Raw genomic sequence first — 25906 nt, forward strand, 5'->3', positions numbered from 1 at the left:
GCCAAGCGAGTGAGGGGAGAAATGGGGTTGAGGTACAAATCAGCCATGATCCAATTGAATGTCAGAGCAGGCTTAAACAGTTTAATGACCTGCTGCTGTTTCTGTGGGCTTGGTTCCAAAACTTAAAAAAAAAAATCAAATCAGATTATAAGTCAGAGACAACAGGCACTTTATGCATGGTATGATGGCTTAACAATGATCTGGAATTTGTGTTTCATTGGGGTTCAGGCTCTTGAGTATTTTAATTTTTTTTACACAACTGTATGTGATGTCCCTGAATTGGCTGTGCCCTTCATGATCAAGTAATGTATCTCTTGGGTCAGGACTTAAAAATGGTATTCATTAGTAGCACTTTCATTCTGGGTACTTTCTCACTCCATCTTTTATCCATCTTGGAAATGGAAAATATTAAACTCTAAACTTAAATTTATTGCACTTAAAACAGTTTACATAACAGATATTGGTCAAATACTATATTTTCTTTTTTTAAAAAAAACCCTCTAGAAACAGTTTACAGGAGTTAATTTAACCTTTTCAAGCTTTCTTCAGTTAAAAGCCTAACAATCAACTACTGTATACCAAAAATACTTTCTGCTTGCATGAAGTCTTCCTTCATGAGCACCATTTTAAAGAATATTTTTCCTTTTACAGATAGGAATGCTCACTGTTGGATTTGAATTGCATAGCAGTGTCTCAGTGCTGTTTTGCCCTGTGACTATAATGCCAATTAGGACGATATTTACCTGAGATAAAAATGCAATATTACAGACTAATTGCTTCAGATGACTGAAATGGGATAGTTTTAAGAGTGGCCTAGCTGGTAGTAGTATTGGTGCATGTTTGCGTGGCTGCTGACAATTAGCAGATTTTCAAGCATCTTAAACACATTATTGCATTTTTATTATTCATTCATGGTATCGCTGGCCAGGCCAGCATTTATTGCCCATACCTAATTGTCCTTGAGAAGGTGGTGGTGAGCTGCCTTCTTGAATCGCTGCAGTCCATGTGAGGTAGGTAAACCCACAGTGCTGTTAGGAAGGGAGTTCCAGGATTTTGACCCAGCGACAGTGAAGGAACAGCGATATAGTTCCAGGTCAGGACGGTGTGTGACTTGGAGGGGAACTTGCAGGTGGTGATGTTCCCATGCATCTGCTGCTTTTGTCCTTTGAGGTAGTAGAGGTCGCGGGTTTGGAAGGTGCTGTCTAAGGAACCTTGGTTGCTGCAGTGCATCTTGCAGATGGTACACACTGCTGCCACTGTATGTCGGTGGAGGGAGTGAATGTTTGTGGATGGGATGCCAATCAAGTGGGCTGCTTTGTCCTGGATGGTGTCGAGCTTCTTGAGTGTTGTTGGAGCTGCATCCATCCAGGCAAGTGGAGAGTATTCCATCACACTCCTGACTTGTGCCTTGTAGATGGACAGGCTTTGGGGAGTCAGGAGGTGAGTTACTCGCTGCAGGATTCCTAGCCTCTGACCTGCTCTTGTAGTCACGGTATTTATATGGCTACTCCGGTTTAGTTTCTGGTCAATGGTAGCCCCTAGGATGTTGGTGGGGGATTCAGCGATGGTAATGCCATTGAATGTCAAGGGGAGATGGTTCGATTCTCTCTTGTTGGATATGGTCATTGCCTGGCACTTGTGTGGCGCAAACGTTACTTGCCACTTATCAGCCCAAGCCTGTATACTGTCCAGGTCTTGCTGCATTTCTACACGGACTGCTTCAGTATCTGAGGAGTTGCGAATGGCACTCAACGTTGTGCAATCATCAGCGAACATCCCCCCCCCCCTTCTGACCTTATGATTGAAGGAAGGTCATTGATGAAGCAGCTGAAGATGGTTGGGCCTAGGACACTACCCTGAAGAACTCCTGCAGTGATGTCCTGGAGCTCAGATGATTGACCTCCAACAACCACAGCCATCTTCCTTTGCTCTAGGTGTGACTCCAACCAGCGAAGAGTTTTCTCCCTGATTCCCATTGACTCCAGTTTTGCGAGGACTCTTTGCTCTTTGATGCCATACTCGGTCAAATGCTGCCTTGATGTCAAGGGCAGTCACTCTCACCTCGCCTCTTGAGTTCAGCTCTTTTGTCCATGTTTGAATGAGGTCAGGAGCTGTGTGGCCCTGGCAGAAACCAAACTGAGCATCACCTGAGCAGGTTATTGCTAAGCAAGTGCTGCTTGATGGCACTGTTAACGACACCTTCCATCACTTTGCTGATTGAGAGTAGACGAATGGGGCAGTAATTGGTTTGGTTGGACTTGTCCTGCTTTTTGTGTACAGGACATACCTGGGCAATTTTCCACATTGCCGGGTAGATGCCAGTGTTGTAGCTGTAGTGGAACAGCTTGGCTAGGGGCGTGGCAAGTTCTGGAGCACAGGTCTTCTGTACTATTTCCGGAATATTGACAGGGCCCATAACCTTTGCAATATCCAATACCTTCAGTCATATCTAGATATCACGCAGAGTGAATCGAATTGGCTGAAGGCTGGCATCTGTAATGTTGGTGACTTCAGGAGGGATCCGAGATGGATCATCAACTTGGCACTTCTGCCTTAAGATTGTTGCAAATGCTTGAGCCTGATCTTCCGCACTAATGTGCTGGGCTCCCCCCTCATGAGGATGGGGATATTTGTGGAGCCACCTCCTCCAGTTAGTTGTTTAATTGTCCACCAGCATTCATGGCTGGATGTGGCAAGACTGCAGAGCTTGGATCTTATCCATTGGTTATGGGTTCGCTTAGCTCTGTCTGTTGCATGTTGCTTATACAGTTAGGCACGCAAGTAGTCCTGGGTTGTAGCTTCACCAGGTTGTCAGCTCATTTTGAGGTATGCCTGGTGCTGCTCCTGGCATGCCCTCCTACACTCTTCATTGAACCAGGGTTAGTCTCCTGGCTTGATGGTAATGGTAGAGTGGGGGATATGCTGGGCCATGAGGTTACAGATTGTGGTTGAGTACAATTCTGCTGCTGCTGATGGCCCACAGTGCCTCATGGATGCCCACATTTAGCCCACATATCCCATTTAGCACGGTGATAATGCCACACATCACGATGGAGGGTATCCTCAATGTGAAGGTGGGACTTTGTCTCCACAAGAACTGTGCGGTGGTCACTCCTACCAATACTGTCATGGACAGAAACATCTGCGGCAGGCAGATTGGTGAGGATAAGGTCAAGTATGTTTTTCCCTCGTGTTGGTTCCCCCACCACCTGCCGCAGGCCCAGTCTAACAGCTATGTCCTTTAGTACTCTGCTAGCTCGGTCAGTAGTGGTGCTACCGAGCCACTCTTGGTGATGGGCGTTGAAGTCCCCCACCCAGAGTACATTTTGTGCCTTTGCCGCCCTCGGTGCTTCCTCCAAGTGGTGTTCAACATGGAGTACTGACATCAGCTGAGGGAGTTGATTAAGTCAATTGTTGATCTTAGATCTGAGACTTGGAGATTTCTGATAATCTAAGGTAATAAGAGATATGGGGACAAAGGCAAGTTTATGGAATTAGGTCACAGATCAGCCACGATCTCATTGAATTGTAGCACAGGCTTGAAATGCTAAATGGCTTACTTCTGTTCCTGCATTCCCAAAGTCATCGTCTTAAATAATTCTAAATAAAGCAGGGATCACTGAGTGGTTTGGAAACCCAATAAGTGGTATCCAAAAAATGGTCTCCAATAAATGTCTCATTTTGTTTATAATACTCCTGTGAAGTGCCTTAAGACATTAGCTTCCATTAAAGGTGCTATGTAAGTATAATGTGATGGTTGTATCCATTTTGAGGCAAAATTTAAAAGTATGTACATGAGTGGACCAAAGTTTAGTTGGTCAGATTTGGGTGTGCCTACAGGAATAATTCCTGTGCTTTTCCATGTTGGAGCAGGTTCTATACGTTGCAGGGTAACCAAGAGGAAGGTGATTTCACAGCTTTTTAATTGGGTCACAGCACAAAACCATATCAGGGTTTGAACAGGTGGCACTGCCAGTGTGGTGAACTTGTGTTTCTATTTGCATCACCACCTTTTTATTTTTCAAGTGAGTAATCGTGGGATAAAACATCACAAATCTTAGTAAAATTATAGAAGGACCAATCTGAACAGCTGCTGCTCCTTTGAATTTTGTTCAAGTCCCATACCAGTGGTTCAGCCTCTTGTAATATTGGTCTTGTACACCCTCAACTGAAAGTAAGCTTGCTAGGAGTCACCAAGACTGGGAAAACTCTGTACAACAGTTGACTGGAGCTGCTATGGGTATTGGTGCAATATAAAAGCAGCCTAGGTCAATCTGTTTTTAAAGAAGGTACGTGGTTATGTTGGCTTCTAAAACTTGAACTTGGGAAGGTAATTTCTGCATAATCAGAACTGGCTGGTGATTGGGTTTAAATAGAAGGGTTTTTTGAGCTTTTCTCTGCAGTATTAATTTTCTAAAATGGAAATGTATATTTTTCCACCAATAACTGTGCTGCATCTACTTTGAATTGGATTGTCATTACGGTAGACAGCAAGTGTAAGTTTCTATTGTTTCCTGCCTTTAGGTTTTCTGATGCTTTGGCTGCATTGAAAATAAAGAGACAGATTGCCTGCCTGTTGCAACATAGGGAGTGGGGGTGGTATTGTAGGTTTCTTGCTATGGCAGGAAGCAAGCAAACATGGTCTGTGTGGGCTCTGAGTTTGCTGCTAGATGGGCTGAACCATATCTCTCTTTCCTCTCATTGTTCCCTCGCATCAGCCTAAAATGTTCCCAGTCTCTGGCAATGTTGAACTTGGAGCTGCTCCTCCCCCCCAAACACTTCCAACATCTATCCGCCATGTCCAGATGCTTTATGCCCTGAGGTTTGTAATGGAACCTATAGAGTTTTATTTGCTCCCTTATCTTGGGCTGTAGCATTTTACTGGGGCTGTGAATTACCATAAGATCTTAATTCATCTCCATATTGCAGATAATTTAAGATTGCACTGTCTTCTGGAAAGGAGAGTGAGCTTGCGTGACGGTGTAATCTCCACTAGAGCCACACTTAATCAAAGAATATTCTGTTCAACCAATCAAATGATATGACTTTTCACTCCATTGCCTCAGGCTGTCTAATTTATTCCAGTAGTGGGCTAGACTTTCGTTGATATCTTTTATAGTTGTTGGTTAGATCATGCTTGTCAAATGAACAGGTTTTGCACTGGTTTCTATTCTTTGCCCATCACCAATATGCCTGCACCCTTAAATATGGCAGCTGAACATTCTGGAAAATTGTCTCAATATGATCTGTTTACTAGATAAACAAAACCATTTTGGGAGCTTTAATTGTGTTGAAATGTTAATATGAAATTCTAGCTGCATTTATATTTGATTTAGTGGTGTGCTAGTGTCTGCTGCCTCTAACTCATTGGTCTGCCAAAACCTGTTAGTCAATCCAGTAGTTTAGTTTTGAGTTCTAAAGCTGGGGCCTGGGAAGACTGCTGCGGGTTATTTTTTTAAAAAATTGTTCCTAGCTGCTGAATCTAGCAAATTTATTTGAGCTTGCCATTACTCCATAAAGCCCATATGTCAGGAACTGGGTGCACTAACCTGCCACTGATCCCATATAAAAGCCACTTCAATCCCCAGTTTAAGACCTTTGTACTTATGAAAATAAGAAAAAAAACACCATTGGGGAATGTAGATTTTCTACTGTTTTACACTGGGAGTGCAATAGGTTTCTTTGGGCACCGTTGGAGAAGATCATAGACACTTTCTGAATTTGTGCAGTAAATGTTTATAAACATTTAGGATAAAGAAGCAGAATGGAACTAACGTAACAATATTAAGAAAGAAAAACTCTGATTTAATCTTCCCGTTCTTTCATTTTCTTTTCTCCTCTCAAATGGAAGTCAATTACTCCAGCATTGTCGATACTGCACAGTCATAAACCATTCTGCCTAATCAAGTATTAACACCAAATGAAACTTCTACAGTCATTCCGGAATATTTATCACAAAGTGTAGATAGTTTCATATGTAAAAATGTATTCTTGAGAGGACTTTTTAAAAAAAAAAAACAGCTATTTGTTTTTGCATCTTGTTGAAGCTACACACAGACTGCAAAGCAAATGACTTTGCGTGTTAGGTCAGTTCGATGAGAATTTGGTAGACTATGATGGAAAAAAAGCACAGAGAAGGGCATATGCAGATTTATCAGAATGATATACTAGGACTTCAAGGACTTAAATTGAGGACAGGTTGCATAAACTTTGCTGGTGTTCCCTTAAGGATAGGAGATTGAAGAATAATCTAATTGACTTGTTCAAAATAACAAAGATTTGATAGGGTACAGAAAAACATTTTTTCCCCTCGGGAAATCCAGAACAAGGGGGTGCAATCTTATAATTAGAGCTAGGCCATTCAGGAGTGAAATCGGGAAGCACCAAAGGCTGTGGATGCTTGATCGATTGAAATTTTCAAGACTAAAATTGATAGATTAAGGGATGGGGATTAAAAGCAAGTAAATGATATTGAATGGAGGAACAGAGTCAAGGGGCTGAATGGCCTACTGTATCTGTGTCGAATGAGTTGCAACATTTGCAAGGTAGGTAATGACTGTACAGTGTTAACAAAAGAAACTTCTCACAAGCCCATGATTGTGGAAATGTGGAACTGATTCTTACATGATGGTTTAGATTTAGTGGTGGGTTTCAGGAGGTATCCAGGGATTGGCTTGAGTGACTTTACTTCACACCCCTGTGGTGAAAGTAATTGGCTCCCTTCTGCATCCTGATGACTGCGTGCTGCTCTGAAACTTGCAGTGTGGAAAGTTGAAGATGTAAGTCCACATTCTACCACTCCATAGGAGTGTATGTTTGGAGTTCTAAAATGCTGCATTACCTAACAACAGTGCATCTGATTGTGAAGAATATACTTAATCTTAAACAGAATCCATTGCCAGCTTCAAAATATCAATGATTTAAGAGGGGAAAATGTTTTGATCAGGGTGGACACCACATTAAGTCCAGATATCCAAGCCGAGATAAGTCTAGTCTTGACATCTGAACCAACGGCTCCTCTTTAATGGGAATGAGCAAGAGCATTACTGGTAATGGTGAGATTGTGTGTTAAGAGTTGAATGCTTGAAATGCTTTGCACTGAGATCATATACCAGCTTTTGATTCTAACTATTTCCTCATTTCCTTCCTCAGGTTTGTCTGGCAACCCGGCTGATCTCGATAAACGAAAATTAATATTTGGTCAGAACTTTATACCACCCAAAAAGGCAAAAACATTTCTGCAGTTAGTATGGGAAGCACTACAAGATGTAACTTTAATTATACTAGAAATTGCTGCCATTATATCTTTGGGCCTTTCCTTTTACCGTCCTCCTGGAGGGGACAGTGAATGTAAGTATCCAAGACGTCTCTTAATAAAGGAAGATACCTGCAACAGTACTTATAATTAAATGTTTTTCCAGCTTTTAAGAATTAATATGTAAATCCATAGCTTCATAATCTCCAATGAGAAGGATTTTGTTTTTACTTAACATTGACTGTTCTTTGCAATTTTTCAGGCCTGTGTTAATTTGTGGCCGGGGGTGTACAGCTAGCTGCTCCCAGACCCTTAGTAATAGTGCAATATAGGAGATATTGGATACATAGGAATAGGGAAGGGTGAAAGTACATCCATTTTACGTGTCAAAGATGATGGAGTGGGATCTGACCTGTGGAAAGGTGCTGTGTTTTTTCATATCCAGATGTCTGGTTTGGTATCCAGTCCTAGCAATGGCTTGTAAGTAAATTAATTTAGCCACTCTGGGACACGTGCTCATCAGGGCGATTCCAAGAGGAAACCAGAATCGTTAGTCTGCACAAGGAGGGAAATGACTTGATTTGACTTGAACCTGACTCCAAGGTCGTATTATTTTCTTTTCAACATTAGGAAGCAGGAATAATTTGTACTGGATATATTCCCCTTAGGTTTTCCTTCTCCTTTTAATGTTTTACAGGTTCTTCAGGATCTCTAAAATTAGTTAATGCCAGGAAAGTTCTAATCTAAAATCCGTAGGCCAGTAATGAGTTATGCATCAAATTGTTTTGAGCGGATTCTAGTTTCTGCTAGCTCCTTGATTAAAGTAGCTTGGCTGTAGGTTGATTATTCATTTATTAAAGGGCCAGATGGTTTTGTGAAAGGGAAATCATGTTTGACAAATTTGCTAGCATTCTTTGAGGATATAACAAGCAGAGTTGATAAAGGGGAACCGCTAGATATAGTGTATTTAGATTTCCAGAAGGCATTCGATAAGGTGCCACATAAAAGATTATTGCACAAGATAGGAGCTCACGGTATTGGAGGTCATGTATTAACATGGATTGAGGATTGGTTAACTCACAGAAGACAGAGAGTCGGGATTAATGGGTCTTTTTCAGGTTGGAAAGACTTAACTAGTGGAGTGCTGCAAGGATCAGACCTAGGGCCTCAATTATTTGCTATCTATATTAATGACTTGGAGGAGGGGGCAGAGTGTAATATATCCAAATTTGCTGGCTATGTGGCCAGGGGTGTAGATTGAGGGCATGTGATGAGGGCATAAGGAATCTGCAAGGGGATATAGATCGGTTGAGTGAGTGGGCAAAAACTTGGCAGATGGAGTTTAACGTAGGAAAGTGAGAGGTCAGGTACTTTGGTAGGAAGAATCAAAAGGCAGACTATTTAAATGGAGAGAGACTTCAAAAAAAAAAGTGCAGCACAGGGATCTGGGTGTTCTTGGGCATGAAACACAACAAGTTAGCATGTAGGTGCAGCAAGTAATTAAGGCAAATGGAATTGTGGCCTTTATTGCTAGGGGATTGGAGTTTAAAAATAGGGAAGTCTTGATACAAGGTGTTTTGTGAGGCTGCACCTGGAGTACTGTGTACAGTTTTGGTCCCTGTATTTGAGAGGATATACTGGCATTGGAGGCAGTTCAAAAGAGATTCACTAGGCTGATTCCTGGGATGAAGGGGTTGACTTATTAAGGATGGCTAAACAGGTTAGGCCTTTATTCATTAGAGTTTAGAAGAATGAGGGGTGATCTTATTGAAATGTACAAGATTCTGAGGGGGCTTGACAGGGTAGATGTTGAGAAGATGTTTCCACTAGTGGGGGAATCTCAAACTAGGGGACATAGTTACAGAATAAGGGGACACTCACTTAAAACCGAGATGCGATGGAATTTCTTCTCTGAGGGTAGTGAAAGTCTGGCATTCTCTACCCAAGAGACGGCTAGATCACTGAAAATATTTAAAGGGGATGTAGATAGATGTTTGAAATATCGGGGAGTTGAGGTATATGAGGAGCTGGCATGAAAGAGGAGTTGAGGTCTGGGGCTGATCAGCCATGATTTTATTGAGTGGCGGGGCAGAATGGCCAACTCCTGCTCCTATTTCTTGTGTTCTTATGTTCTTAGTAGACTATATATTTTTTCTAGTTGGAAATGCGTGATATTGACACCAGGTGAAAGACTAAAATATATTTTCTTTTCTAACTATTGTACATAAAATGATGGACCTACAATGTTCAGTCTGGTCTCTTTAATTGTTTTCTGCCTTTTCTTGCAGTATGTGGGGAGCATACAGGTGGAGAAGATGAAGGGGAGGCGGAGGCAGGCTGGATTGAAGGCGCAGCTATTCTCCTCTCTGTCATTTGTGTGGTATTGGTGACCGCGTTCAACGACTGGAGTAAAGAGAAGCAGTTCCGTGGGCTGCAAAGTCGCATTGAGCAGGAGCAGAAGTTCACGGTGATCCGCAAGGGTCAGGTTATCCAGATTCCGGTGGCAGAAATTGTTACAGGAGACATTGCTCAGATCAAATATGGTGAGTAGTAAATAGAGGACAGGTACTGAAACATTACAGCTTGTTGGAGCACTCAGCATTGTAATGTCTGATTTCAAAAAGAGTCCTCACAGCGTGGTTCTTGATTTTGCTAAGTTGCAGTAGAAAGTGGAAACCTGACAACTATTGAAAGTGTATGTGTTGCAGAAGAAACCTTTCTTATTCTATGTTGCCTACATTTGAGAGATCATAAAGTTTTCTCTTGGCCTCTAGACAAGTGAGTATTTAGGTCTTGTATAAATTTCCTCTTTGCATTAACCCAATTCCTCTTTAATTATTTGTTGTTCCTAAATTATATTCACTGAGTGCAATCCTGACCTATGTAATTCTGATACTTGAGAATGTTGTGTTCTGTATAAAATGATTAGAGAAGTAAATTCTGTCAGTATCAAAGTGCGCTGATTTGACTCAATCAAATATTGACGCTGAGGCAAAAATATTGAAAGCTAAAGAAGGAAGATGTTACTTCACCAAAGAGACATTATTTGACTTGTTCTATTTGGGACTTTCTCCAAAGACAAAGTATAGAAGCACTGGCTTGTTTGGTAATATTGCTTGTGGAATCCCTGCAGTGAGATATCTGCTAACGAGGCTGCTGAGTTGAAGGAAAATATGAAAGTTGTTAACGCCAGGCAAAAGATAAGTGGATTGAGAAATTTCCTGGCAAATATATTTTTAAAATTGTAAATGTACAAAGAGGCTATTGGTGTATAACTCACCTATCTGATCAACTTGCATAATTGCTTTTCCAACCTTTAATAGTGAAGAATTCCATTTGATCCCATGAATGGTTTGTTCCTCATGAGCATTGTTCTTCACTGCCTGTAACTCCTGCCACCCATGGGTTAATCCTGTGCACAACCAGAACTATCACGACTCTGTGACATCTATTGCTGAATGCATGGTTGCAACTGTTTCCTAAACTGTTGAACAGAACTGGTCAAGTTTTTAAGGAAATTCTACTTCACCAAGGAACACATCTTGATCAGTTCTTTGGCTGGTAAAACTTAAAAGTAGGTCATTCAAGCTGAATGTCGAATGGATGGAAGGTTCCATTTGGGAGGAACCAAATATGCGTGCATATATTGCACAGTTTTACTAACATTCTCCTTCCCAAAACCAAGAACTGTGAAACCACATTTATTTATTCCACATTTTAATGGGATTGTGCCTTTGATTTGATTGAACAGATTTGTAGTTAGTGAGTGAGGGTGAATCAGAGGTTGAAGTGGTTTCTTACAGGAGAACTTTGCAAAGTGTGCTGATGTTTCAAAATGATCATCTGTAACTCATTGGGGGTAATTTTAACTTCCAGTTATTAGTGTAAAACAGGTGATATTGGATTGGTGGTGTGATATACATCTCACCTGATTTGCATTACTGTTGAATAAAAAGGGAAATCGATTGGGGTGTATAAAAGGTGGCTAATCTGATTAGTGCCTGTTTTACGCTAACACTAAAGGTTAAAATAACCTCCATTGTGTCTGTTCATCTTCAAGTAGAAGGCAAGATTATATTGAGAGGCTAAAACTTCGGGAGCAGTGCACATGTATGCATTATCCGCATTAAAGCGCATTCCAACCCTCTCAGTGAGATATGTAGGGATGTGTTGTCGCAATATTCTGCTCTAGATTCACTTCTATGTCAGCTGACTAGGATATTAACTTAATGTTTGTGCCTCCACAGGTGACCTTCTGCCAGCTGATGGTATCCTTATCCAAGGCAATGACTTAAAAATAGATGAAAGTTCTTTAACGGGAGAGTCAGATCATGTGAAGAAATCACTGGAGAAGGACCCCATGCTACTCTCTGGTAAGCTTAAGAAACTTATTGTATTCACAGACAAAGCACAGATAACAAGTATAGTGGCTGCTCTGGAGACTCAAGTAGGTGTTAGGCTGTTTTGGACCCCTTGGAGTTCATTTTATCTCCTGGTGAGAAACCAGCAGGAGTGGATGGTAATCAGCCACCGGAGTGGGGCACCCAGTGGATTTTAACTTTGAATGCCACCAGTCAACTGCTCGCCCGCTGATGGAGCAGGGGAAGAGGGGAAATAAGATTGCCAGCATCAGGAGATGGTTACCAACAAAACCAGGATAGGATGTTAAGAGGGTGTCATGGCTGGTGGGGAGGGAGTCTAGTGTAGCAGAGGCTTGGACATTCCTTGTGGGGCTTGGAGGAACACTCCTGCACCCAGCAAAGATTTTTTTTTTCTCTAAAAATAGACTTGCATGAGAGAGCTTTGTTGGCTTCTTGGTTGCTTTACCGGATGAAACAGCCAGAATAGGCAACTCGTGCAGGGTTTAAATGCCATTGGATCTCAAAAGAATCTCAAATTTAAGTTCTTAATGAGGCTCCCAATGGAGAGCAGCAGGACCCTCCTCCAGTGTTAAAATGGGGAGTCAGGGGCAGCAAATGGAGCCAGTCAATTTTAACTGCTGTCTTTCTCCTCACCCGCAAATCCTGTTTTTTAAAACTGACTGAATTTGCTAGGTTTGTTCCCTCTCATACTGCCTCAGTCACATTCCTTGTCACTGTTTTAACTCAGTCAGTTCCAAACAGATGCAACTTAAAAGGAATGTAGTGTGTCTAATATATTCATTTCCTTTGCTCCAGTTGTTGAATATAGACTTCCTTTGTTAGATTAAAGGATTGCTTTGTTTTATATTGCAAAAGGCTTAGCATCTCTATTTGCCACATTGAGTTAAATGAACTCTACCAGCTTAACTTGAGTTTATGCCTCCCAAGATCATCAGCACCTATAGCTAAGTGCTATTTATCTCCCATCATCCATCCTATCATGAGGGCAGTGACTTCTGTTAGGGTGCTTTTCCAGGAGTTCTGGCAGGCATCATGTAACCCCCCCATAGTGACCATTCCTCCTCTCTGAGCCTAGACTGCGTGCTACCAACTTGTTTGACTATTGGGCATCATTTGTCTTGTTCCTCATCAATATTCCCATGTACAATTTGGCAGAGGTGACTGGATAGTCATCAGGAGTAGCGAATATGGCTAGCTTTTTTTGAAATCCTTGCCTAGCATTGAGATGGCATAGTCAATTACAACATCTCATCGCAGACCTGGTTGAGATTAGCTAACTTAACACTGATGATGAATTGCACTTTAATGGTATTTCATATCACATGCAAAAAAAAAACTTCATTCAGTGGTGCTAATTGTTTTCATGTAAAAGTTAATGAATCAGTAAAGTGTATGAGTTTTCAAAAATAGCTGTTACCATGAGTTATTTGGAACTATGATATTGGAATCTCTTTACATCTATCTCCTCCTTACCCCATTCACCTATAATGGTCTATTTCCATGTCCCCCGGAGAAAGGGAACTTTAACACCCAGTCTGGGGTCATGAGGTATCCATGGTCATGCTCTTTGTGTGACTGATTGCACAAGGGTGCTTGCTTCAGCCATCTGGGGAGGTCCTTTCCATTTCTTTCATTCCTCTTCCTTTGCCTATTTGCGAATAGTAAACTTACTCGAGGGAAGATGAAGTATAAATGCCAACGATTAGGTCTCAAACACTTTCTTAATAATTTAGCAACTAGTGACTAAGAATTGTTACTAAGCCAGCCAACCTCAGTCATCTTGAATGAATGTGGTAACCTTTTACCTACCTCTGTCTTTTTAGGTACCCACGTAATGGAAGGCTCTGGTCGGATCCTCGTAACAGCAGTAGGTTTGAACTCCCAGACTGGTATCATTTTCACATTATTAGGAGCAGGTAGTGATGAGGAAGAGAAGAAAAACAAGAAGGGTAAGTAGGCTGCTTTCCCCCCCACACCGCCGACCCTCCCCCCCCCCCCCCCCCCCCCCCGCAATAAAGTTAGAAATGACTGACCATTACATTTTTCCCAACCTGGTTATTTTTGCAGTGCACACTTTATTTGCCCTAGCAGTTTATGAATCTAAATATTGGGCCTCAAGTATAGAATTTATAAATATTTGAGTTCATTGGGACACCACATTGCAAGTTCTGGTCATGTGTTGTGAGCACTGTTGCCTTCTGTTGCACTCGGCAGTTTTATAATACCACAGTATGAGTAGTAAGTATTCTGTCATTCTGTACTATGGTAACCAAAACATTTCTTTAAGGAACAGTATTCACACTTCCCAATTCATTATTGCCCCCTTTTTTATTTTTAAAATTTCTTTCAGTTTTAAAACTGCAGTGGTGATCCAGATTTCTTTGTAAAAGGGCAGACTATGTGATAAATGCAAACCCAGCAGAGGCTTTTTCCTGATTTGTTTACTACATAATCAAAATATAGCAATTATTTATTCTCTTGGCTTTAAATTCAGTCTAATTTTGATGCCATGTAAATGTTAAAGGGATAAAAAGATGGCTGTGTGCAGTAATGTATGTGAGTGTTTTATAAATGATGTTACCTAGAAAAATGCACTGTATTTCAAGAGGCTTCATTGGGGTATCTGTATGGACCAAATTCAAGATAATAAACAATAACCAAGATTTTCCTGTTGAGAAATGGAATAAAGCTGTATTCAGGATATCACAATTAATTTTGCATACGCACTACCAGCTAATGAGCAGAAATTTTCCCCCAAATTTTTGTTTAGGACAAATATCGAATTCTAATGTATCTTATTTCCGATTTATGGCATTGAGCAGGTTTATCCTCTGTTGAAACTTACCTTTTTATAATTCAGTCTCAGGATGTGAGTATTGCTGGCAAGGCTGGTATTTATTGCCCATCCACAGTTGCCCAGAAGGTGGTGGTGGTGGCAAACTGCCCTGCAAACTGCATTGATACAACTCAGTGTCTTTCTCGGCTATGTCAGAGGGAAAATAAGAGTCAGCCACATTGATGTGGAACTGAAGTCACTAATAGGCCAGACTGGGTAAAACAGCAAGTTTCCTGCCCTAAAGTACATTAGCGAACAATTTTTTTATTGGTAGCATATTTTTTTTTAAATAACTGAATTCAATTTCTCAAACTGCAATGGTGAGAGTTGAATTTAGGTTCTCTGGATTTTTTGTCCAGGCCTTTGGATTATTAGTCTAGGAGCGTCCACTATGTTGCCATATCCATTTTTAAGTTAATTACTTTAACTGTTGGCCCTAAATGTTTTGGCATAAGTAAATTGCTGGTTGTCAAATATTCTAGATGTGCTATCTTTTATGAACTTGTAGTTTTAAATTGGAGCTTGCGTATTTAAACTGCATGAGTTTGATTTGAGCTGTTACATCCTTAGATCCCATATCATAAATCTCTTCTCCTTTGCCAAGGAGTTGACTTTTTTTGAGCCTAATGTTCTGAGCTACATGTAAATATTTTACTTGTGTAGCTGATTATCAAACCAATCTTCCCAGCAAATGTACCTATTCTAACGTCATTTTATTATCCTATATAATATCATTTTGCAGAACAGTGGATAAGGATTCCTCCTGGCAACTATCGATTGTAACTGAAGTCTGTTGAAATACAAGCTGGTGACATTGTGCTATAAAACTTGGCTTGGACTCTTATTGTGGCCTTCTAAGTACCAGATTTTATTTTTAATTAGCAAATTAGCAGGCACTTTTAAATCCTGAAAACCTGTGTAACAGCTGCTGAAGGGTAAATTTAATTGCGCATTAGAGTCCATACCCAATAATAATACAAATGTTTGTAGATTGGTACCTGGTCACTAATTAAATCCTTTTGAATTCATGACTGCAATCGAAACATATTGATTATCCATTCTAATATCTGGTAGGCTGTCCTGCAATGAATATCTGGATCTTTCCCTCCTGCTGCACCACCACTCCACTCCACCCAACCAAAGAAAAGCTTTGGATTTCTAGTCTAAACCATGTAGTATAGGATGGAATGACCTTGGTACTGGGACACGTTGCACTGATCAATTTTTCTGACATTGATTCATTTTTTAAATAATTCACACGTTAAAATGGTTTATGCAATAGTTTTATTTCCTCCTCTCCCTGCTATTATTCTCAGGCTATTTGATATGCAGTGATAGTGCTGATAATGGTGCACAAAACATCCTCCTGCTCCCTTTTGGAATTACCACTGCAGGTCTTAAAGGGTTGAATGCTTGGAGGGGGAGCAATGTGTATGAATGCTATGTCCCCTCTTCAAAATAAAAATGCATTCTGCTGAATGCCAAGAAGTATTGTAAATGCTGTAAAAAGCCATGACTTCTCATTTCAACCTAGGAATCACCTTTTCACAATGCGAGATCATGTCTTCTATCATTTGTAAAACTTGCATGCCCAATGTACCAATCCCAAAAGGAATGGGTTGGGCATAATGGAACTTGTAGAAATGCTTCTTAATTTGAATGAATATTTACAAATGTGCTTTTTAAAAATAACTCTTCAAAGCAAGTATCTTTGTAGTTGGCCTACATAAGCTAATTTTTTTTTTTAAATGTTCTTCGATGCCCTGGTCCCTCAAACTGAAGGTAAGAGTAGTACTCCTCAAATTGGCCATGATTTTCCAGTTAGTTAAGTTCTATTACAACAATTAGATCATCTATGGAGACTACATTCATTCAATAGAATCTTTAACAAGGCTGGACATTTGAACTTGCCTTAGAAATATTCATTATTGAGTTAAAGTAACTGCCTAGGTAGGCCCATCTGAACAGATACTGTGTTCATAAAAGTCATGCACTTCGGAGCATATATAAGACCTGTAATATACCTTAACCAGAGAAATGCATTCACCCATTTAAAGGCCTTGGTTATAGAAATGGTTTTGCAAACGCTTCACCATTCTTTCCATGTGCTTTAGGGTGCTGCTGTTCTCTTCTGTAAAAGGCTTTCTCAGGCCCTATATATGATTAGAAGATAATTGGGCTTTAGCCATCTCACACGTATTGCTCCCGCTTCTCAAAATAATTTGTTCATTATTGTAAAAGTTTTGTAGCTGACTTGTGAAATGGTTAAAGTTGGATGAAGTTTCTTCTGTTTAATATGCTGTAAAATCATAAAAGTTCTTTCAATGTTATCTTTACAGTTGTTTCTTCCAAGAAAGGTTCATCCCTATGATATACCAAACAATTTAACTTTTGATTTCCTTTTTTTGGCAATGAAAATTTGTATTGACCAGCTTTTTTTTTTCCTGAAATACTGTCCTTTATCCAATACGACCCTACTCTCAAAATGTAATCCTAATTTGAGTTGGGGGCTGATTGCAAGACAAGAATTGAGATTTGAAATTCCACAAGAGCTTTTGGGACTGATTATTTTTTCGTGTGCACCTATTGGACAGCCTGTGATTCCTTTCATCTGAGGGCTTTCTGAATTTCGAAGGATTGTGGAAAATTTTGTTCTGTTAATGTGAGGGAGTTTCAGCACTAATCAGTTGTATCTGCGATTATACTACAGACTGAACTGGCATGAAAATGATTTAGAACTAGTTTATTTTGAAGCATGTAACAGACTGGCAATAAAACTGTTGGAGTCCATTTAGGGACTAGTATGTCTTAGATTCTGCAGATGGATTGTGTAGTGAAATCCTACACCGTTCAATGAAATATATCACCATGAAATGTGCGCTTTAGAACATTGGTACCCAAACACCATTGGAAATGAGTCATTTTCCACCAGCACATTAAAAAGCAGTTGCGCCTTAAATTTTAAAAAGCCTACCAAAATTAACCCTTTTCTGCCTTTTTTCTGGTCCCGTGCACCGCTAATTCCTTAGTTCTGGGATTTGGCCGTTCTGCAGTCGTAATGTCAAGGTGGAAAAGCGATTAAAATCATGCAGGAATAAATGAAGCATGAATTATTTCTGTTTTTTGCTTAAAATTTTTATTCTTTATTGATAGAATGTGCCTCCCCTTGACAAACTAGCTAAAGTGGTTAGGAATTCAAAAATGGGGAAATCCGGCCCCCACAAGGCCACTTCTGGTTTTAATGGAAGGGGGTTGGGGATGGGGGCATTTAACTTGCTCACCATTGGGGGTCCTTAATTTAAATATTTTTAAAGAGACTGTGTGCTTCAAATTTCACCTATGTTTTAAATCATATCTGTGGGCCAGGTTTTCCAGGCAGCTTGAAGGGAGGTGAGAATGGCCTGATCCAACAGGACTGCTTTGTGGACTAGGCCCCTCCCCTCATCCCACCCATCAAACCTGTCTCCCATTCCAAGCAGTCAGATCCCCTGTGGCTCCCAGCTTCCAACTAATCTCTCCTCATCCTGAGTGATCACTCCATGCTCCTTTCTACCTATGACCCCCCCCCCCTTCTCTGCACTCCCCAACTGTGGCCTAGTGCTGCAGATCTTCCTGCCCAGCAGTCAGCCAGCCCCTCAATCTGGTTGGCTGCCAGCTGAGAAACAAAAATTTAAGTCTGGTTAAATTCAGCAGAGCCTCTGGGGTAACCGATAGTTTGGATTTCCCAGCAGCAACACCTCCCTGTAACTATCAGGGACCAATGTATTTGTATGCTGCAAACTCCCAAGGCCAAGTGCCAAAAAGAATGGTCAAGTGTGCCCAGGAGGATATTACCTTTTTTGATACCAGAAGCGTATGGATTTCATGTTTTTTTTTAATCTATGCATTTGCCATGAGAAGGTGTCATAATATCAGCACAGCAATTTTTGATTTCCGCTCAGACTGGAATTGGAGTCGTTTTTAAAAAGTCCATTCCTAAGTGCTTGGGAATGATTATGTTCCATTCCCTAGCAACAACCAAAAAATATTTAACATGGTCGATGCTGAAAGGTCTGGTAACATATAGGAGAACCAACAAAGATTAAAAATTGTGTTTTTGCACCCATTGTAAAATGTTTAACCACATTCAGACCAGGTAAGGAAAAACCTTCTCCAGAAATAAATTACCAAGGCTCCAAATTTAATATTTTTGAGCTAAAACAGCATATGCTATTTTTATATATTGCAAATGACCCAGACTATTTGACCAGATGACAAATGTGATATCCATCAACTTTTAAGGGTTACTGCACTTTTCAGTTACTAATTGGAAGAGCTGTCTTGTGTTGATGCTTGTGTGTCAAGAGCAATTAAAACTGATGTTGCAGCTTTCCCATGGAAATTACCAATTTTATTCTGGGGAATGACCTGGACTGAAAAAAGGTTATAACTCAAAAATGGTCAACAAATAAAATTTGTGGAACTGAAATGATTTTACAGTAATCCCATGGCATGTACTAACAGTCAACATTCCATTCCCAGTTTCCAGCACTACTAAACATGAGCCTTTTACATTATAGCATTTATGAAGTCATGTGACAAGCATTCCACCCTTTTTTTGTTTGAACAGGTAAAAAACAAGGAGCCCCAGAAAATCGCAACAAAGGTAACCCTCATAAACATAGAAGAACACACTAACTGGAAACATTCTTTCTTCCTTTTTTTTTTGTTTTAACCATTATCCTTGTTCTTCAAATTCGCTAACACAGTGGGACCTTCACCTTCTGTTTACGGGGGTACAACGATTATTGAAAAACCATGATCAGTTGCAACAGTGTTTATTACTACTGGTGTAGTAAAGCTGTTCTGGATAAGAACTCTTTACATGGAATCTCTTCAATATTATGCCCAAGGCATCCTTTATAGATCTGTCAGCATTTACTTAAGCAATGTGTTGACACTGCCAGTTTATCCATATGGTGAGATAGTTCTAGCGGCCTGGTGAAAACTGATGATAACCTCTGTGCTTATTGGTGAGTTGCTTGGAGCATTGGCCATAACAGTCTCTTGCACTTACAAGAGATTTGAAGTGGACATCTTAAATACTACACTATTTTTTATGTGCTTTCACTGCTTATCCTTTGCCACCTACCATCATTGGCCATTTACTGTTGTTGGGGGGACAGAAAAGCATAAAATTGCAAGAGGCATCTCCCAGATATCTGAGATTTGCTTTTAAAAATCTGACTAATTTATTAGACGTACATCCATTAAGGTCTCCAAACCTCAAAGTTGAGAATTTGCTCACTTGTTTAATTCCCATTGAATAAGCAGGAGCTAGCTACAATCATTCATTTCGAAGTTTTAACAAATTAATATCTTTGACCCATGTCCCCTCTCAAGTAAGTTGAGAACATGCAGAGGAAACAAACATGCTAGAGGAAAGCTGTAACATAAGCATGGTGTAAATAAGATGTTTAATCAATTTATTTTTATTTTTTAAAAACAGTAATCGTTGAACCCCTACTTTTTCCTTCATAGTCTCAACATTCACGTTGTGGTTTCACCGTTCCTTCCAGGCTGTGTGGAGGACCTCATACTTCACCCGCTCTGCTGCAGTTTAGCTTGCCTTCCTTCAGCCTCTCCGACATAGTCTTTGTCGTTTTTTTGCCCTCTTTCTTTGTTGCTCTTAGCCCTCCTCTTTAGGAACTGTAATTACTAAATAAGGTAATGATATTCCAAAGCTTTAAAGGACATTATATCCCTTTGAAGCTTGTTGACTTTCAGTTCTGGCAGTGATGTCGTTGTGCTTTAATACAGATGGTCATCATTGTTTTAATAATGGGCAACTAATTGTGTATCAAAGCACAAGCATATTTTTGTATGGAAGCTGCGAGCCTTTGACAGTTGAACAAGCAAATGTCTGATGGACAATGCATTCAGATCTGTGGGTATATAAGAGCATAAGGAATGGGAGCAGATGTTGGCCATTCGGCCCTTCGTGCCTGCTCTGCCGTTCAATAAAATCACAGCTAATCTACCTAAACCGCACTTTTCCGCCCTAACCCTATATTCCTTGATTGCCTTAGTATTCAAAAAAATCTATTGATCGGTCTTGAATATACTCAAAGACTGAGCATTCATAGCGCTCTGGATAGAGAATTCCAAAGATTCCCAACCCTCTAAGTGAAATTTCTCCATCTCCGTCCTCAATGGCCGATCCTTTACCCTGAGACTAAAACCCACTAGTTCTAAACTCCCCAGTCAGGGAAAACGGCCTACCAGCATCTACCCTGTAAAGCCCCTTAAAAATTTAATGCTTCAATGAGATCGTTTCTTATTTTTCTAAACTCTAGGAAATATAAGCTTGGTGTACTTAGCCTAATGAGCCTTCGTTGCACTCACTCTCTAAGAAAAAGCATCTCCTTAGGTAAGAAGACTAAAACTGTATGTAGTATTCCAGGTGTAGTCTCACCAAGACCCTATATAATTGCAGTAATACTTATTTACTCTTATGCTCCAATCCCTTTGTAATACAGACTTACCGACCATTTGCTTTCTAATTGTTTGCTGAACCTGCATGTTAACTTTGTGATTTATGTACAATGGCACCTAGGTCCCAACGTTTCCCAGTCTCTCTCCATTCAAAAAATATTCTTCCTTTTCCATTCCTTCCAAAGTCGATACCTTCACATTTCTCCACATTATATTCCATTTGCCACGTTCTTGCCCATTCACTAAACCTGTCTGTATCCCTTTGCAGTCTCTTTGCGTCCTACACACAGCTTGCTTTCCCACCTAACTTTACGTTGCAGCAAATGTGGATACATTACACTCAGTCCCCACATCTGAGATGTAGATTGTAAATAGCTGAGCCCACGCACTGATCCTTGCCAATCTGAAAATTACTCGTGCGTTCCTACTGTTTATCAATCCTCAATCTATGCTAATATATTACTCCCAATCTCGAGCCCTAATTTTGTGTGATAACCTCTTGTGTGGCACCTTATTGAATACTTTTCAAAAATCCAAATACTCTACATCCACTGGTTTTCCCGTTACCTACCCCGCTAGTTGCAGCCTCAAAAAACTTAATGATTCATCAACATGATTTTCCTTTCATAAATCAGTGTTGACTTTACCCAACCATATTATGATTTTTTAAGTGTTCTGTTACCATGTCCCTAATAGATTCTAGCCTTTTCTCCAATACTGACTTCGGGTTAACTGCCCTATAGTTCGCTGTTTTCCCTCTCTCTCTCTCTCTTGAATAGTGGAGTTATTTATAATTTGAGTATAAATTATTCAAACATCTGGTCCATTTTACCAGAATCCTCCTAAATGGCTGGATTGATTTGATTTTGAAAATAGCTTTATAACTCTAAAGTGATGGAATGCTGGGCAATTTCCACAACTTCAGAGTAGATGCTCCAACATTTTGTTATGCAGTTAACTCTACTCAATGTATCAAATTAAATTCAAATTTCTGAATAAAATTTATCTTTTTATGTGATCCTCCAGAAAATAAATCTCTTCCTGAACTGCCAGGCATTCACTACTGGGGGAAATGGGACAAGCACTCTGAAGAGTAGACAAGTCAAATCTTTAGAAATTAAGTTATTTTCTATCTTATCTCTGCAGCAGCTACAGCCTGTGATGTCACTTCAAAACTTCAGCTTTTTGCCACTCCTTGAGTACAGCTAGTACTTGTTTTCTTTTGTAATATGAATTCTGACTTGAATGCAAAAATTGCTTAATTTTCCTCAGAGTTTTATTCTGGATACCATTCCCATGTCTCACTGCAGCTGTTTAATGAGCTGGTGACCTGTGCGTAAGGACAGATTGGGTATCTTAATTGAGCACTGGTTTACATTTGTAGCAGTTTGATTTTTGTCTTGAGTATTTAGACAGACAATGGAAAAGCTGGCCCTTCAGTATCTGGACACTGGCAGCAAATGTCATGATACCTTCTATTGTTATATATTAGATGTCAACTTCGCTCAGTTAGTAGCATGCTCAGAAGGTCATAGGTTCTAGTTCCACAATTTGAACAAATTGCCAACACTTCAGTGCAACACTAAGGGATTGGAGGTGCTGTTTTTTTTTTAGATGAGTTGGTAAATCGAGACCCTTCTTGCTTCTTCACGTAGATGCAAAAGATCCATAACACTAACAACCATTGCCAACCGAAATAAATTAGCAGGTCACTTTTTTGTTTGTGTATTCTGTGTAAATTGACTGCATAATAGTGACTGCAGTTTAAAAATATTGCATCAGGTCTGGGACATTACGTTGGGATGTCCTGAGGGTGCCCTCCCTTGTCCCTTTACCTGGGGTGATTAATGTTGAAAGGGACACTGGGATGTGTCTTTTGTATCTGTCTTCATTTAACAGAGGAGATTAATTTTATGTGATGCACACTCACAAGATGCTGTTGAGATAATATTTTGGATTCAGAGGAATTGTTTGACTGCTTCTAAGAGGGGATTCCCCCTTCAGTATGGAATCTGAGGTACAGTGAATCCATATGGACCAAATTATATCCTCTCTTTAAGGAAGCAAAGTTGTCTAACAGAAATCAGAGTTCCAGAAATGGTTGAGAATGTACACTATATGGAAGTAGCGATGAGTTCAGCTTTCAAAAGGATAGGTGCTCTTTAGTTAGACAAAGTGCTTGGGCCCTTGAGGTCCACTCTTTGTGCAAATGCAGTAGAATGGAACCCTCGCTTGCCTTAGTTCCAGGCTAAAGACTCTTCACATATGAGGAAGGTGTCTTTTAGATGGGAGAGTGGTCACAACTGCAACACCCGATGGAGTTGAACAAAAATAATTAACATTTTGGAGTCTCTAGCTCCAAAAGAAGCCGTTCTTCCTCCAAACAAGGTAATCGATCCTCTTTGGCATCGATTACATTTGGTTAGAAAAGATTTGCAGCCTTTCAGAAAACCTCAAGAATTCACACTTGGCATAGGGGCAATGGGCAGAAGAATTAGTCTCACCCCTCTCTCTGGAATTTAAAAGAACAGAAATGGATGCTACCCCATGTTCCACAACACGCTCCACTCCAGCAATTCTGAGGCTATGGTCTGGGCAGCCAGAATTTTTGTGATGTGGACTTAAAACTGGTGAGGTTTTAACTGACATCTTCAGTTTTTGTTTGCTGTTTATTAGAGATTCCTGAGGATTGGAAGTGCTCAATATAAGCAACCAAGAGACACACACCCAGAAATGAAGACCTGAAATATTTAACATCTAAGGGAAACCTTTTAAGCAATTTTGAAGAGATTTAGTGAATAGAAACTTAAAAAAAAAATGTAACTGGGAACACAGTAGTTGGTGCGATTCAGGAAAGGGAGGTGATGCTGTTCATCCAGTTGTTGGACCTTGGTTTAGGTAGTTGATGTGATGACAAATTGATGGCTATGGCAGTTAAATGTGTCCTCTTGATTCTACTTTGCTATCAATATTAAAGTACTATATTTTCTCCAAGGATTGCAGTCTCTGCATTATTTAGTCGTTATTTTTTGTTAGTGGTTTTTGAAGTTTCTTTGAGATTCTTTGCACTTTTTTTCTCCTGGCAATTCAACCTTGTGTGCACTCAGAAATTGCCTTTTTCAAACTGAAGGTGAAAGGAGCATCACTGGTACTAGCTGCTGCCTAAAGGGGTTCTGATTACCAATGGAATTTCCCTTCTGTGTCTCGGATACATGTCCTGCTTCCTAACGTTGAATGCCAGAAAACTGAGGAGAGTGGGGAGGGGTAGAGGGGCAGAGAAATCTCCCATAATATATAGTCAGTAGTACAGCTTTGGTTATAAGCAACTGTTTCCTCCTCCTTTTCATAATGAAGTAATGGACATTGTACTTTTTTATTTGTTGTGTGCTACATGCTTCATTTACAGACACGAGCTATCATGGTTTGTCTGTTTGCTGTCTTAATGAGATATTGTAATTGTAACATCATTTGTGTCTGTGGCAAATTTGATACTGAATTTCGCTATCTGCACCTTTTTTAATCTGATTTTTTTTTTGTGGTTTAACCAACAAAGTGATACTTTGAATAGTGAAATTACAATTAAACTCAACTCAGTCAACTCAGTTCCTTAATTGTTGATGTGCTGGGATCCAGCTGAAAGCCTCAATGATATTAGCACGTAATGCTTACAGTCAAAGTCAAATATAATGACACCATTTGTTGCCTCAGTGTCTGATGCAGTTTTTGGTCATTTATGAACTGCATATCATATTGACTAGCACAAGGACAGCTAGATGATATTACAGTGCATTAGAGTCATCTTTTATAAATTATTGCCCTTGTGTAATCCAATCAAGGCAATTTAGTCAAATTATTTATATCCCCTATTTCAACTGTATACATATTTGAACCTTTTTTGTTTGATTCATTTAATTATATTAAATACAGCTTGGAGAGCTGTGCAAAAGTGACAAAATATTTCCATTAAATAGAACATTTTCTGTAAATCTGATTTTCTGTAGTTGCTTAATTTTACCTCTTGCAAACAACTTTACAATTGAACCTTTAGAAACAATGAGGACTAAATTGGGCAAAATGATATAGATTGTCTCAATGACTCAGCAGGAGCCATCAGCGCAGTATCCAATATATTTTAAATAAGGCTTAATTTATTTCCTCCTTTTGTAGGGATTGAAATTGTGTCTATAGTTTCATAACTTTTGTCACTTTGCTGGAAGACCTTACATTTGATCAGTGCTCCCACATAGGTAACACTTTTATAAAATTAACTATGATGGTAAATGCTTGCTCCCAATATTCTATTCACACATCAAATTTCCCCACTATTGTCTTTGCCTAAAAATTTGTATAATTGATAATACTTTTGACTGTTTATGGAGTGTTTGCAAATCTGTTTCAATCTGTTGGACCCAGCTAAAGCTCAGGATGGTGTTGCTCTGGAGATTCAGCCATTGAAGAGTGAAGAGGGTGGTGACCTGGAAGAGCGAGAGAAGAAAAAATCAAACATACCAAAGAAAGAAAAATCTGTCCTACAGGGAAAGCTCACCAAATTGGCAGTGCAGATTGGAAAAGCAGGTAAAAGGAAATTGACTCCAGCAAAGTAAGAGCTGTATAACTTCTTTAAAAATTATATTGTCTAATTTTTCTTTTTGTACTATAGACCATATTTCCTTCCTATCTGTCTCCTCTAGCCCCATTTAACAACTTTAGAACAGGCAAGATCCATAAATATAGAAGCTGTATGTTGAAATCGTAAATTACCAGATGATGTACTGACAAGTGTAAATAGGAGTGAGATGTAAATTAGCAAATTGTAGGCAGGTTAGGTGAACATCTAGAACGGAGAAAAATACTTCCATGTTCATCTGTAGAACACAAGGTACAGGAGCAGTCATCGTCCAATTAGATATAATTGGATCCCTTGTTACCTACTGCTGTAATAGTAAAAGAGATATCCAT

The 25906-nt window shown here is 39.8% G+C and overlaps 1 protein-coding gene across 5 annotated transcripts in view; it reads left to right on the plus strand.

Annotated features, from left to right (window-relative positions):
• LOC137383922 (plasma membrane calcium-transporting ATPase 1-like) overlaps positions 1–25906 on the plus strand; it is a 274484-nt gene that overhangs the window by 148008 nt on the left and 100570 nt on the right. For 4 of the 5 annotated variants that reach the window (XM_068057310.1, XM_068057309.1, XM_068057312.1 and 1 more), the window contains 6 exons: positions 7153–7350; positions 9544–9798; positions 11503–11628; positions 13461–13586; positions 19083–19118; positions 25361–25522. In XM_068057310.1, coding sequence (XP_067913411.1) covers positions 7153–7350; positions 9544–9798; positions 11503–11628; positions 13461–13586; positions 19083–19118; positions 25361–25522 — 903 coding nt within the window. The remainder of the gene's footprint in view (positions 1–7152; positions 7351–9543; positions 9799–11502; positions 11629–13460; positions 13587–19082; positions 19119–25360; positions 25523–25906) is intronic. The other variant, XM_068057314.1, reaches the window with a different exon arrangement.

This window comes from Heterodontus francisci, chromosome 25 (assembly GCF_036365525.1).
Source record: "Heterodontus francisci isolate sHetFra1 chromosome 25, sHetFra1.hap1, whole genome shotgun sequence".
Classification (NCBI taxonomy): Eukaryota; Metazoa; Chordata; class Chondrichthyes; order Heterodontiformes; family Heterodontidae; genus Heterodontus; species Heterodontus francisci.